This window comes from Saimiri boliviensis, chromosome 3, assembly GCF_048565385.1.
Source record: "Saimiri boliviensis isolate mSaiBol1 chromosome 3, mSaiBol1.pri, whole genome shotgun sequence".
Classification (NCBI taxonomy): domain Eukaryota; kingdom Metazoa; phylum Chordata; class Mammalia; order Primates; family Cebidae; genus Saimiri; species Saimiri boliviensis.
The window spans coordinates 141,872,383-141,885,237 of record NC_133451.1 but is presented as its reverse complement, the minus strand read 5'-3'; the positions used below and the strand labels follow the sequence as shown (position 1 = coordinate 141,885,237).

General features: G+C 43.7%; 1 protein-coding gene across 3 annotated transcripts in view; it reads left to right on the top strand.

Moving 5' to 3' along the window:
• The window catches only part of ARHGAP10 (Rho GTPase activating protein 10), a 337,781-nt gene that overhangs the window by 78,678 nt on the left and 246,248 nt on the right, over positions 1-12,855 (top strand). For all 3 annotated transcript variants that reach the window (XM_003927990.4, XM_074396841.1, XM_074396842.1), the window contains exons 2-3: positions 12,014-12,109; positions 12,183-12,244. In XM_003927990.4, the coding sequence (XP_003928039.2) occupies positions 12,014-12,109; positions 12,183-12,244 (158 nt within the window). The remainder of the gene's footprint in view (positions 1-12,013; positions 12,110-12,182; positions 12,245-12,855) is intronic.

Here is a 12,855-nt window from a genome sequence, read left to right as displayed (position 1 = left end):
TAACTTACTTAAAAGTAGTTTGTGCTCAGTGAAGAGTATTTTGAAAATACTGACAAATATGATTTTTTTTTTGTTTTTTAAAGCATTGGTTAAAGTTTTCTTTTGGTAGGGGCAGGGAGCTTACCTTCTAAACAGCTGTTTTATGTACAATGATATACTCTTCTGCCTTCAACTTTTTTTTTTTTTTTTTACAAATTTACATTTGGGTCTTATCTGTCACCTGCTGGCGGATTGGTCACTAGCCACTTGCAGAGTAAGTTAACAAGAGTGAGCTCTGGTATAAAGACAGTGATTTCTTTCCAAAGCGAGCTTAGGGGAAGAAGCACAGGTGTCCCACCTCCAAATGTCCTCCTTAGCTTTTGAAACAGAAAGTGAGCACTTTTAAAAGTCAAGGGAGGATGTGAGCGGGGTGGGGGGTGGGGGGCCTGGGTTAGCTTGGCGCCTTATCAACCGGGCGGTTGAACTGGTGACTGCCAGCATCTTCATGGGCCTGACTAGGCCATAAACCCCTCCGGTGGGACAGAGTAGTGGGCTTGTTTTTCAGCTCTTCTCTCTTGAGGCAGCCTCCTCATCAGGGAGAGTCCCACAGCTGGCATGCTTTGGGCTCTCAGTTGACTAACTCTCGAGGACTTGGATGAACTTTGCAGGGAATGGCTGGTGAAGGAGGGAGGAGAAGGCTATTTTAGCATTTCTAAAAGTCTGCGTAGGAAGTGGGGAATGAGGAAGAGAAAACATCTTTGAAAAATGGGGGTACTTGGTTACATATTTATGTAACACCTTCTCCCTCTTTGAACGCAGCTCGTTTTCAGGAGGTCCAGGCCTGTGTCAGGATGTTGTAGGGAGCTGCAGATTATGTAGATTCTAGGGCCTACCTTGCCCTTGCTTGTGAGGAATACTTCCCAGACATCACTACCCCGCCAGCCCCAGTACCCAGCCAGCACACTGAGTTCTCACAGCCGCCTTTCCAGATTCGCTTTCCTTCCTCCCTCCCTCCCATTGGCTCTGCGTTCCTGTGGAGCTCTCCTTTTTCCCGCCAGTCTTCCTGGGAACTGCTCCTTCCCCGGGAGCTGCCCATAAAATCTTTCCCCCACCTCTGCTTCTTTCTTCTCTTCTAATATTTCGACGTAATCAAGATATTTGATTCACATATATTTTACAAGGCCGTTGTAAAGAAGGGGCCGTGTGGCCCACCTGCGGCTGGAGCACTGTTCGCCACACCGAGGCTGTATATTGCGATGGTTTCGATGGTTTAGGCTGAGAACTGAACCCAGTGCTCAAAGCCTGGCTTTACCATTTAATGTACTCTGACTTGTCTGTGCCTCCTTATGCCTGTCTGTAAAATACAGTGTGCAAATGTTTACATAACTGGGTATAGTGAGCATGAACTGCACTCATCCATGCAAAGTGCTCACTTGAAGCAGTGACTGACACATAGGGAGCACTAAATAAATGTCAGGTGGTTATTGCACATACTTAAACTGCTTAGAAGCACTGGTGTGTAACAGTTTTCTAGTTAATAATGAGTGTTCAGATTTCTTTATGTTGAGCACAGTTCCTTATGTTTAAATGGCCCATCTCATGGACCTCAGATACGGCCTGCTGCAATTTTTTACATGGATTGGTTTCTGCCATTAGGAGCTTTATTATTATTATTATTATTTTAAATGAAAGAATTGTATGTGTTAATGTAGTAAAGTCTTCAAACATAATTTTTGCCTTTAAGGGTGTTTTTATACTCACTGGCCTCCACCCGACTTGTCACTCATGGCCTCTGCTAGCTACTTCACAGCTCCCATGAAGGACACTGCTCTGCCCACAGTCCCTGCTGGGGAGAAAGCTCTCTGAGGACTTGTGTCCTCCCTCTTCCCCTTTTCCTGGGGTAGCTGATTGGATTGGGGTGGGACACCAGACAGCTACCTCTGTCATGGCCTTCTGTGGGAAAAACATCAGCCAGGCCAATTTGATTCTCTTGAGAATTTTAATTCGGGAAATCAGAAGGAAAAAGCAATGGGAGCTGAAATCGAAAGAATGCCATGAGCTAATGGCATGAGCACAGGCCTGCAAGGCAGTGACAAGGCAGCAAACCCAGAGTCTGACAGCAAGAATTAATGTGAAGCAGAAGAGAAGACGTGACAATTGCATGTGATGGAGAAAAGTAAACGCGCAGGGAGAAGCCAAGTTAGGTTATGGCAGAGGCCCAGGGAGAAGATCCGGCGTAACTGTACTGCGAGTTCTTTCTCACAGCAAGTTGCTCACATTTTTTTCCTGATCACTTTGCAATAGTATTCTCATTATTTGAGGCTTTGCATTCAAAAGGTCCTAACTTAACAGCAGTCACATCCTCATTCCCATAGAAAGCATTCCTCTCATTTTGTTCTTAATGCCTTAATGCCTCTTCTGCACTTTATAGCGATATAAACTGAACTCACTTTTTAGTGCTATCTTCAAGTCTCCGTATTCAGTGCTGTGTTTTCCTGATAGCATTAATTTATTTTCTTCCTTTTCTTCCATCCCCACCACCCCCCGGGATATGTCTTCTGTGGCACTCTTGTGGAATTTGCAAATCTGGACCCCTCAGTTCATAGGCAACATGGGATGGTGATTTTTCTCAGATCTAGGGTGTGGGAGGACTCCTTAGGGTGGCAGCATCACCCTCTTTGTGCACCGTGGGCTGTGCTGAGCAAATGATAGATGCCCAAGTCGTTGGTCATTTCTTGTGGTGGTTCTTTTGTCATCCTGGCTTATTTTGGAACATACAAGAGGATGTTTTAGCCCTTTGCTAGGATGAGTCTTTTTTTTTTCCCCCCAAAGTTTATTTGAAGGAAAACAAATAATAAAGAATTTTAGAGGGCCGGGCACAGTGGCTTACACCTGTAATCCTAGCACTTTGGGAGGTCGAGGCGGGCAGATCATGAGGTCAGGAGTTTGAGACCAGCCTGACCGACATGGTGAAACCCTGTCTCTACTAAAGATACAAAAAAATTAGCTGAGCCTGGTGGCAGACACCTGTAATTCCAGCTACTCAGAAGGCTGAGGCAGGAGAATTGCTTGAACCTGGGAGGGAGAGGTTGCAGTGAGCCAAGATCATGCCATTGCACTCGAGCCTGGGCAACAGAGTGAGATTCTGTCTCAAAAAGAGAGAGAAAAAAAAGAAAGAATTTGAGAGACACCAAGGGAGTTACACAGTAACTCTTGGCTTCTATTGGGAGCTAAGATTCTCAGTTGTGCCGTGAAATGGTGATACTCCAGTGGCAGAGGAGTGAACAAGCTCATATTTATTAAGCCAGATGAACACCTGACATCTAAATCCCTACTAATATTTGCTTTGGGCCCTAAGTACATACTGTGATTAACAAGGTAATTTGCTCCTGGATGTGGGTTTATTTTTCTTTTTGTATTTCCTTCCTTAGAACATTTGGGAAACTACATTATTTACCAAATTACTGTATTTGCTACCAAAATGTTTGAATAATACTGTGTTTTCTCATTGAGCGTAACTTCCATGATCTTTAACGACAATGCTTTCAAACAGTGTTCTCATCTGTATATTATGTACCTGTGTCCTAATTTCTTTTCCTAGGAACACATGTATTGGAGCCGGGCCTATTCTTAATGACCTCTTCTGTAAAGACCCGAGTTCTAGATAAGGACACATTCTCAGGTTCTGGGGGTCCGGATTTCAGTATGTAAATTTGGGGAGAACACAGTTCAACCCATACTACAGAGGAACCACCACTCTACTCATTACCATAACACCCATAAACCAGGCTTTCTTAGTGTCGAAGCCAAGAAGCTGAAAAGCTTTGTTTGCACCTGGAGCCCGCAATCGTTAGGTTGAGACCTCTGAGTCTCACTAGGTGTTGGCACAGTTTCCAGAAAATCCTTAAAGGACCCTCCTCATCTCCCACCTGGATCAGGAGAGGAGCCTCCTAACTTGTCACCCTGCTGCTGCCCTGTCCACCTTCAGTCTGCTCTCTACACGTCTCCAGCTTCCACTACTTCTTAGTCATATGACCCTGGGCAAGTTGGGTGACCTCTGTGTCTCTGTCCTCCTCTGCTGTGGTGATAGTTAACCGAATCTAGAAATGTAAAGTGATTAGTAGAGTGCTTGATGCTATAAGACGTGGTAGCCAAAATGGTGGCCCTCCAGTGATGTCCTGTCTTAATCATCCCTGGAACCTGTGAATATGTTGTTTTATTCGGTAAAAGGGACTTTCAGATGTGATTAAATTGAAGACCCTGAGATGGGGGGTTATCTTGGATTATCCCAGGGCCCATTGTAATCACGTTGGTCCTTGAGAGTCAGAGAAGAGTTGTGATGACAGAAACAAAGGTCAGGCTGGGCGCTGTGGCTCACACCTGTAATCCCAGCACTTTGTGGGGCCAAGGCAGGAGGATCACGTGAGCCTAGGAGTTCAAGACCAGCCTGGGCAGCATTGTGAGACCTCATTTCTACAAAAAATTTAAAAGAAAGTAGGTGTTGTGGTTCATGCCTATAGTCCCAGCTACTCAAGAGGTTGAGGTGGGAGTTTCTCATGAGCTCAGGAGTTCAAGGCTGCAGGGAGCTATGATAGTACCACTGCACTCTAGTCTAGGTGACAGAGTGAGACAGCCCTGTCGACACCTTGATTCTAGCCCCGTGAGACCCCCTTCTGACCTCCAAAAACTATTTGATAATAAATTAGTGTAGTTGTAAGCCACTGCATTTGTGTAATTTGCTACTACAGCAATAGGAAATGAATACATAAGTGTCAGCTGTTTTATCTGGTTTTCCTGTTCTTACTGTACATGAGATTTTATTTGAGCAGAGGAATCTGTGGCCAAAGACAGCTGGAACACGAATGGGTTAGGTGATCACCAACATTCTCTTCCCATCTCATATCCTGATGTGCCAGGTATTCTCTCTAGACAGTGTCTGTCCCCAGTAGTTTTTCAGCATTTATGGAATGTTTAAGGAGGGCTGGGCGGTGTTTCCCAGTGTGGACTCACCTGTGAGATTCTCTCCAGTCGCCACATCACTTCTGAAGGATTCTTCATAATTAATTGGTTATTTTAGTTTTTAGTTATCTGTCATGTGCCCTATTAGCTTTGAGCTCTGTGCTCCAGGTTTATGGGTTTGTTTTGGGGCCTATGTACCTTTGTGGGCTTCACTTATTTTTTACCCCATAAATTTGTCCCTTCAGGTCATTTAAGTGACTTCAGATGTTGTTTATTCTATGGTAAAAAGAATTCACTACCCAGACATCCTGGGCAGGCTAGACTCAAAGAGATAGGGCCAGGAATGCTTCACCAGAATAGAGCCAGAGTCAGTGTGGGCCCATGAGCTGTTTCTGGAACAGCCTGTGATTCCCCCTTTAGGCCTAAACTAGCCCCATGATGCATTCTGGGCTTATGAGTTGTTTGCATCATTTTTAAAACCTACAAAATGAGTTAGTTATTTGCTTTCTTTTTTGACCTATACAGAGAAGCCATAATGCCATTTTTGCATATAGTACCATTGCTGATTTTGTAAAACGGGAAAACATGAAAATATGAAGCCAGTCTACAATCCTAGAGGAATTTCGTTTCACCTCCAAGTTACTTGGATTAATGTCAACATTATTTCCCTGGCATGAATCTGGCATGAAAGATAGTAAGTTCTTAGAGTCTGTACCCTGTTCCTCTTTAGATAAAACATGGAAGAATCTGGGTGCACGTTTTGATGTGCAGAGTTGGGGGCAGCTCCCTCGGCAGACCTCTAACTAGTTGATAATCTAGTTATTTGGCACTTCACATAAAGAATGTGAGCTTCCAGCTGCAATTTTTCTATTTTAAAAAGGGTGATGGAATCTACTGTGATTTATACAGAATCCTGCGTTCAAATTTAACAAGTGACAAGACTATATTTATTTACTATATCCTTTTTCTTTTCATCCCCAGAATTACAGAACATGGTGCATTTTTAAAAGCATCTCCATTCGTGTTTTTGTTGGTGGGGTGGGAAGTCGTAGTAGATAGTAGTGACAACTTCATGACCATGGCCAGGCTTGTAACTTAAGGGTTTATCCTGCACTGACAGTGCTGCCTAGAGGGACAGTCAAGGTAGGGTGACCCAGAGATGCTCCCCATACCCCCAGCAGAGTGTCTGTTTGTCTAATATCTCATGTTCTTAACTAAAAACTGTTGATGAATAGGTGGCTCTGCTGTAAGACAAATTTTTCTCACTTGTAGAATCAAAGGCAAGCAGTGGCAGTGCAGGCCAGAATTTGGAGGCTCCCCACACCTAAATTCAAACTGTGGTTGGATCTCTCCGTGTGGTATCCTACCTCCCAAACTCAGCACATCTCAAATGTAACTCCTCATCTCTCAAACTGCTCCTAATTCCAGGAAGAAGGTTATCACCTACCTTGTCTCTCCTATGTGCCTGCAGATCAAGGCACAAAAACTTTAAGTCTGGAAGACTCTGAAGTGGCAAGTTCATTTGAAGGGTGCAGGTCACATTCATTTTTTTTTTATTTTTAATTTTTTATGCTTAAAGTTCTGGGGCACGTGTGCAGATCTTGCAGGAGTGTTACATAGGTACATATGTGGGCCATGGTAGTTTGCTGCCTCCATCCCCTCTTCACCTACGTTAGGTACTTCCCCTAATGTTATCCCTCCCCAACCTTCTCACCCCCTGCTATTGGTCCCGTAGCTCCCCACTCCTCAACAGACCCCAACATTCATTCTTTTATGTTAGCTATGCTTTTGTGCACATTCAGACTTGGCATCATCCACCAAGGGTATCTCAAGAACAGTATTAATTCACAATAGCCAGGAATTAGCAGGCAGAGGAGAATAGGAGGCATGGAGGTGCACATAAATGATTTTTCTCAGAGTTGTCCTTTGCCTCTGAGACTTAGTACCAGTAGTGTAGAGGGGTCTGTGACCTTGATTGAGTCACTAAACTATCTCTGAACCTAGTTTTCTTTTTTTAAAGAAAGGTAACACCAATACCTACCCTTCTGGCATACTAAGAGTAATTGACATAATATTTATAAATCAATTAGAATAGAGCAAGTACTCAGTAAAGGTTAGTTGATTAGACCGGGCCCGGTAGCTCATGCCTGTAATCCCAGCTTTTTGGGTGGCCAAGGCAGGCATATCATCTGAGGTCGGGAGTTCGAGGCCAGCCTGACCCACATGGAGGAACCTCTACTAAAAATACAAATTTAGCTTGGTGTGGCGGTGGGACTCTGTAGTCTTAGGCACTCTGGGGAGGCTGAGGCAGGAGAATCCCTTGAACCTGGGAGTTGGAGGTTGTGGTGAGCCGAGATTGTGCCATTGCACTCCAGCCTGGGCAACAAGAGTGAAACTCTGTCTCAAAAAAAAAAAAAGAAAAGTTAGTTGGTTAGTTTCCTCTATTCTCCTCACCTTGCATCTAACCCAGGCAGAGATATTGCTGGTCTTTGTAGCTATATCAGTTACAAACTACTTGAGTTTCATATGCAATGATACTGGAAAGAAAATATATTTAATGAACTACATTAAGTTTAGCAAACTGCCTTATGACTTTGTTTTGAAAGGAAAAAGACATCTTTAAAATATGAACTGCATGGGAAAATAAATTTAAAATGTACAAAGTAATGGAAAGGCAATTAAATTTATAATTATCAAAAGAAATAGAATATGGTATGGTCAGATTTTTAACAGTGGAATATTTACATAATGAACTCCAACATTAGGAGGAGAACACCAGAAAGGGGAAAATGAGTGATGAAAATGCTTGCATTTTAAAATGAAGAAATTATGTAATTATAATTCTTAAGTGTAAAGCATGGTATTTACAGAGGGAGAAATACATCAGATTAGTTATGCAAGTGAGCCCCAACTTAATCTACCATTACAGACACTTTCAGCTAATAAAATTAGGCATGAAATGTTGTTGCATTTAAATTTTAACTTTCCAGAGAGCCATCTGTTCTGACGATGTGAAACACCATCTTTAAAATACCTTTCAGCCTTTGACCCAGTACTTTGGATAAAATAAGGAAACTGCTCTAATGGAAGAATATATAGTTTAGACCAGTCTATCCATAGCAATGTATAAAAAATACAGTCACATATAGGTAAGTAAATATAAATATGTCCATATGTTATGTGTAAATGTACACATATAAACAGGACCCTTTTGTGATCTGGCAAAGCAAACAGTAAAATGGAATAAATCTAACTTAAAATCATAAGCCGACTGGGTGTGGTAGCTCATGCCTGTAATCCCAGCACTTTGGGAGGCCGAGGTGGGCAGATCACAAAGTCAAGAGATCGAGACTATCCTGACCAACATGGTGAAACCCCGTCTATACTAAAAAATACAAAAAAGTAGCCAGGCGTTGTGGTGTGTGCTTGTAATCCCAGCTACATGGGAGGCTGAGGCAGAAGAATCAGTTGAACCAAGAGGCGGAGGCTGTAGTGAGCCGAGATTGTGCTACTGCACTCCAGCCTGGTATCAGAGAGAGACTCCGTCTCACCAAAAAAAAAAAAAAAAAAAAAAAAAATCAAAATCATCCTAGTGTATCTTTTTATTTTATTTATTTATTTTTTTTGAGACGGAGTTTCACTCTTGTAGCCCAGGCTGGAGTGCAATGATATGATCTCAGCTCACTACAACCTCCAACTCCCAGGTTCAAGCAAGTCTTGTGCCTCAGCCTCCCTCGTAGCTGAGGTTAACAGGTGCCTGCCACCATGCCCAGCTAATGTTTGTATTTCTAGTAGAGATGGGGTTTCATCATGTTGGCCACGTTGGTCTCGAACTCCTTACCTCAGGTGATCTGCCTGCCTTGGCCTCCCAGAGTGCTGGGATTATCAATGTGAGCTTCTGAGCCCAGCCTATTGTATTTTATTTACAGTTTTGGCAGCTATTTCATGGATATAGTGAGTCACAAGACTGACAGCTGTTGATTCAGGAAAATGAGGTTCCAGAGTGGGAAGATAGGTAACACTTCGTAAATACTGATTAAATAAATTTGGAGTAGTAAGTGCTATGAAGGAAATAAGATGGCAGTAGAAGGGGAGAGGGCCTCAGTGCCAAGGACTGGCCCTATCCTAGGGAGGCTGAGAAGAGGAGGATTCTTGAGCTGGTGTTGGAGGAGTGGTCCAGTAAAGATGTGGGCTCAGGAAACAGCAAGTTAAGGGTTTTCAGACTGGATTGAGTTTGGCATGTGTGAACCAGGAGCAGCCAGTGTGTCTTCATCTTAGAGAGCAATTGTAACTTTGCCTGGTTTACATCAGGAACAAAGTTATTTTATTTACTTATTTTTATTTTTTATTTTTTTTGAGACAGTCTCACTCTGTCACCCAGGCTGGAGAGCAGTAGTGCAATCTCTGCTCACTGCAACCTCTTTCTCCCAGGTTCAAGAGATTCTCCTGCCTCAGCCTCCCGAGTACCTGGGATTATAGATGCCTGCCACTATGCCTGGCTAATTTTTGTATTTTCAGTAGAGGTGGGGTTTCAGGCAGGCTGGTCACCACTTCTGACCTCAGGCGATCTGCCAGCTTCAGCCTCCCAAAGAAGTGCTGGGATTACAGGCATGGGTTACCACAGCCGGTCCTGCCCGCCCCCTACCCCCCCCACTGCCCGCTGAGAACAGGGTCTCCTCTGTTGCCCAGGATGGAGTGCTGTGGCATGATCTTGGCTCACTGCAACCTTCTCCTCCTGTGTTTAAGCTATTCTCGTGCCTCAGCCTCCCAAGTAGCTGGGATTAAAGGCATGCTCTACCATGCCCATCTAATTTTTTGTCATTTTAGTAGAGATAGGGTTTCACCATGTTAGCTGGGCTAGTCTCAAACTCCTGGCCTCAAGTGATCTGCACACCTTGGCCTTCCAAAGTGCTGGGATAACAGGCGTGAACCACTGTACCCGGCCATATTTTACAATGTAACACAAGCAAATTTTATTAAGTTTTCTTTGTCAGTTATGTTTTTAATCAGCCCCAAACCTGATGGCCAAAACAGCAGCCATTTATTTATTCCAGTGTGTGCTCTACTCACTGGGCAGTTACATTTCCCTCTGAACGGCCATATGGAGTACAGGGAAGCTCTGCTTCTGCAGGCTGGCTGGCTGGCGGCTGCTTTGGTAACTGGAGGGCCGCTGAGCCAGGAGTCATTCATCAGTGAGCCCGAGAGCCTGGGCTTGTGCTCATGGAGGACTGAGGTTTCCAAGAGAGTGAAGTAGAGGTGAGTAATGTTCCTTGAGGTGGAGGCTCTGCATTGGCAGGGTGCCACTTGCTCTGTATTCTATTGGCCACAAGACTAGTCCAGGTTCAAGTGATGGGAATTAGATGGCATTTCTATGGGAAGAGCTGCAACATGACAGTGTGCTGAGATGTGCCTACAAGGAGGGCTGGAGGATTGGTCCATGCTTGCAGTCCATCTCATTTTACCTTGTGTGTTGTGCTTTTCTTCTGTACTCCAGTTGTAAGAAATTACAATCCTATGTGATCCAAAAGTTTTACAGTTTTGCCTTTTCATATTTAGGTCTTTCCGTGTTTAAATATTATTTTAAAAATTGAGGCCAGGTGTGGTGGCTCATGCCTGTAATCCCAGCACGTTGGGAGGCCGAGGTGGGCGGATCACAAGTTCAGGAGTTCTGAGACTAGCCTGACCAACATGGTGAAACCCCGTCTCTACTAATGGGTGTGGTGTCATGTGCCTGTAATCCCAGCTACTCAGGACGCTGAGGCAGGAGAATCACTCGAACCCAGGAGGTGGATATTGTGGTGAGCTGAGATCACGCCACTGCACCCCAGGCTCGACAACACAGCGAGATTCCGTTTAAAAAAAAAAAAATTGAGAACAGCATGATAAACATGAATTAGAGGAAAAATGAAGTTTCAAAAACTGACAGTGGGGAATGTTGAAAAGGTTAGAGGCTGTGCACGTGGCGGAGCAGGGGCTCTGTGGGGAGCCTTTGTATCTTCAGCTGAGTTTTGCTGTGAACCTAAAACTGCTCTAAAAACAGTCTATTAAACCGTTTTATTACCATAATATGACTCAGTCTTCATTATGACAGTCATGTGTGAAGGAGACACACAGGAAGACAAGAGCCGTGTGAAGTGTAGAAATCAGCGAACACTTTCTTAGAAAGTGCTTTAAACCAGAGGCAGGATTGTATCATACTAGTCAGGTCATGGCCTTTGGATAGGTGGTTCCGAAGAATAATTACACCTTTGCTGCTATGGTTTGTAACTGTGCCAATCTTATGCAAATTACTTAACATCTTTGAGTTTTGGCTGCTTTGTTTGTAAAATGGTATAATAATCTTTATATATCTCTTGAGAATTTTTGAATGAAATAAAATATGCATATCACGAGGCATGGTACAAGGCCTGTAAAATAAATGTTAGACTATTTTAGTAGAGTTTTCCACTGTTCTATTAATCTCCGATTAAGATGAGGACCTCGTAGGTCTTTTTGCAGAATTAATTCTTTATACCGTTTCTTCTGGGCCTTCAGTTACCTTCTGATGCTGTTTTCTATGAACATTCTTTTTGAATCTTCTGAGTTTCTCTGGCTGGAGTAGTTATTTGGTAGTCAGTTAAGAGCACCTGGTTGGCTGACCGTGGGCTTTTGAGATCCTGATGTTTGAAACCATGGCAGGCAACCAGATAGCATCAGGCCACTACCAGGCATGTGTATTCATAATCACAGCCTGAACTTCAGAATTGGGCAAGTCCTGACTGGAGTGAGCAGAGAAAGGGAAAATGTTTTAGTGAACAGTGGGAAATAATCAGATCTGAGGAAGAAGGAGGTGGGGGAGGGAATAAACATTTCTCCAGTATCTGTTCTATGGCAGGGTATAGACTGGAAGGCAGAGGCTACCCAGAGCGTGCCTGGTTGAAGATGGCAGGCCACTTGACAAGGGAGTTGGGTCATGCCTTCTCATAAATCGAGTGGAGGAGAGCTCTATAGCTTTACCAATTTTAGGAGAAATAAATGTCCTTCATACTTTGACTTGAAACAAGGAGCCAAGTCATCATTATACTTTTCTTTCTAGGTTTGTCAGTGGCTCAGCGGAAGTTTGCTCATTCACTCAGAGACTTCAAGTTTGAGTTTATTGGTGATGCTGAGACAGATGATGAACGATGCATAGGTAATTAAGCATGAGGTTTTGGGTTGTTTTCCTTTGCCATGGCCACCAAATAATCATTCCTTTCTTCTTACAGATGCTTCCTTACGTGAATTTTCAAATTTTTTGAAGAATCTGGAAGAACAGAGAGAAATTATGGTGAGTTGAGCGGGGTGTAAATTAATGAGTCAGATTTCAAGGGGGAAAAGTCTGGGTTTGGAAGCTGGTTCTGGTAGAAGTTTTGATGCATTTATCTCTGGGTACAGTAGTGCATTGTATTGGAAAGATGAAGTTTCAGGATCCCTGATTTCTAGTTCCACGAGGGTGCTGACCGTGGGCAGAACTTGGAAAAGCTCCTGGACCTCTTCACCAAGGTCTTGCTGCTGCTTCGTCTGTGAAGTGGACAGTTGGACTGTGTCACTGCTTTCTAGCTTTTTGTTACATCAGAGCACTTTCATTTATGTAGAATCTCATGCAGAAGCTTAATATTTCAAGGGGATAAAACAAAAACTCTTACGTAGAAGCAGAGGACCGTAGGGTAATGTTAACACCTGACTCATACCCCTGACGATTTCTAGGCTGTGTGGAAAGGGAGAGAACTCGGGCCTTGGAGGTTTTTCAGATCCCATTTTGCATCAAGAGTTATGATCATAACAAGAATAAGAATAACTACCCTTAGCCAGGCATGGCGGGTTAGGCCTGTGATTCCAGCACTTTGGGAGGCTGAGGTGGGTAGATTGCACAAGTTGGGGAGTTTGAGACCAGCCTGG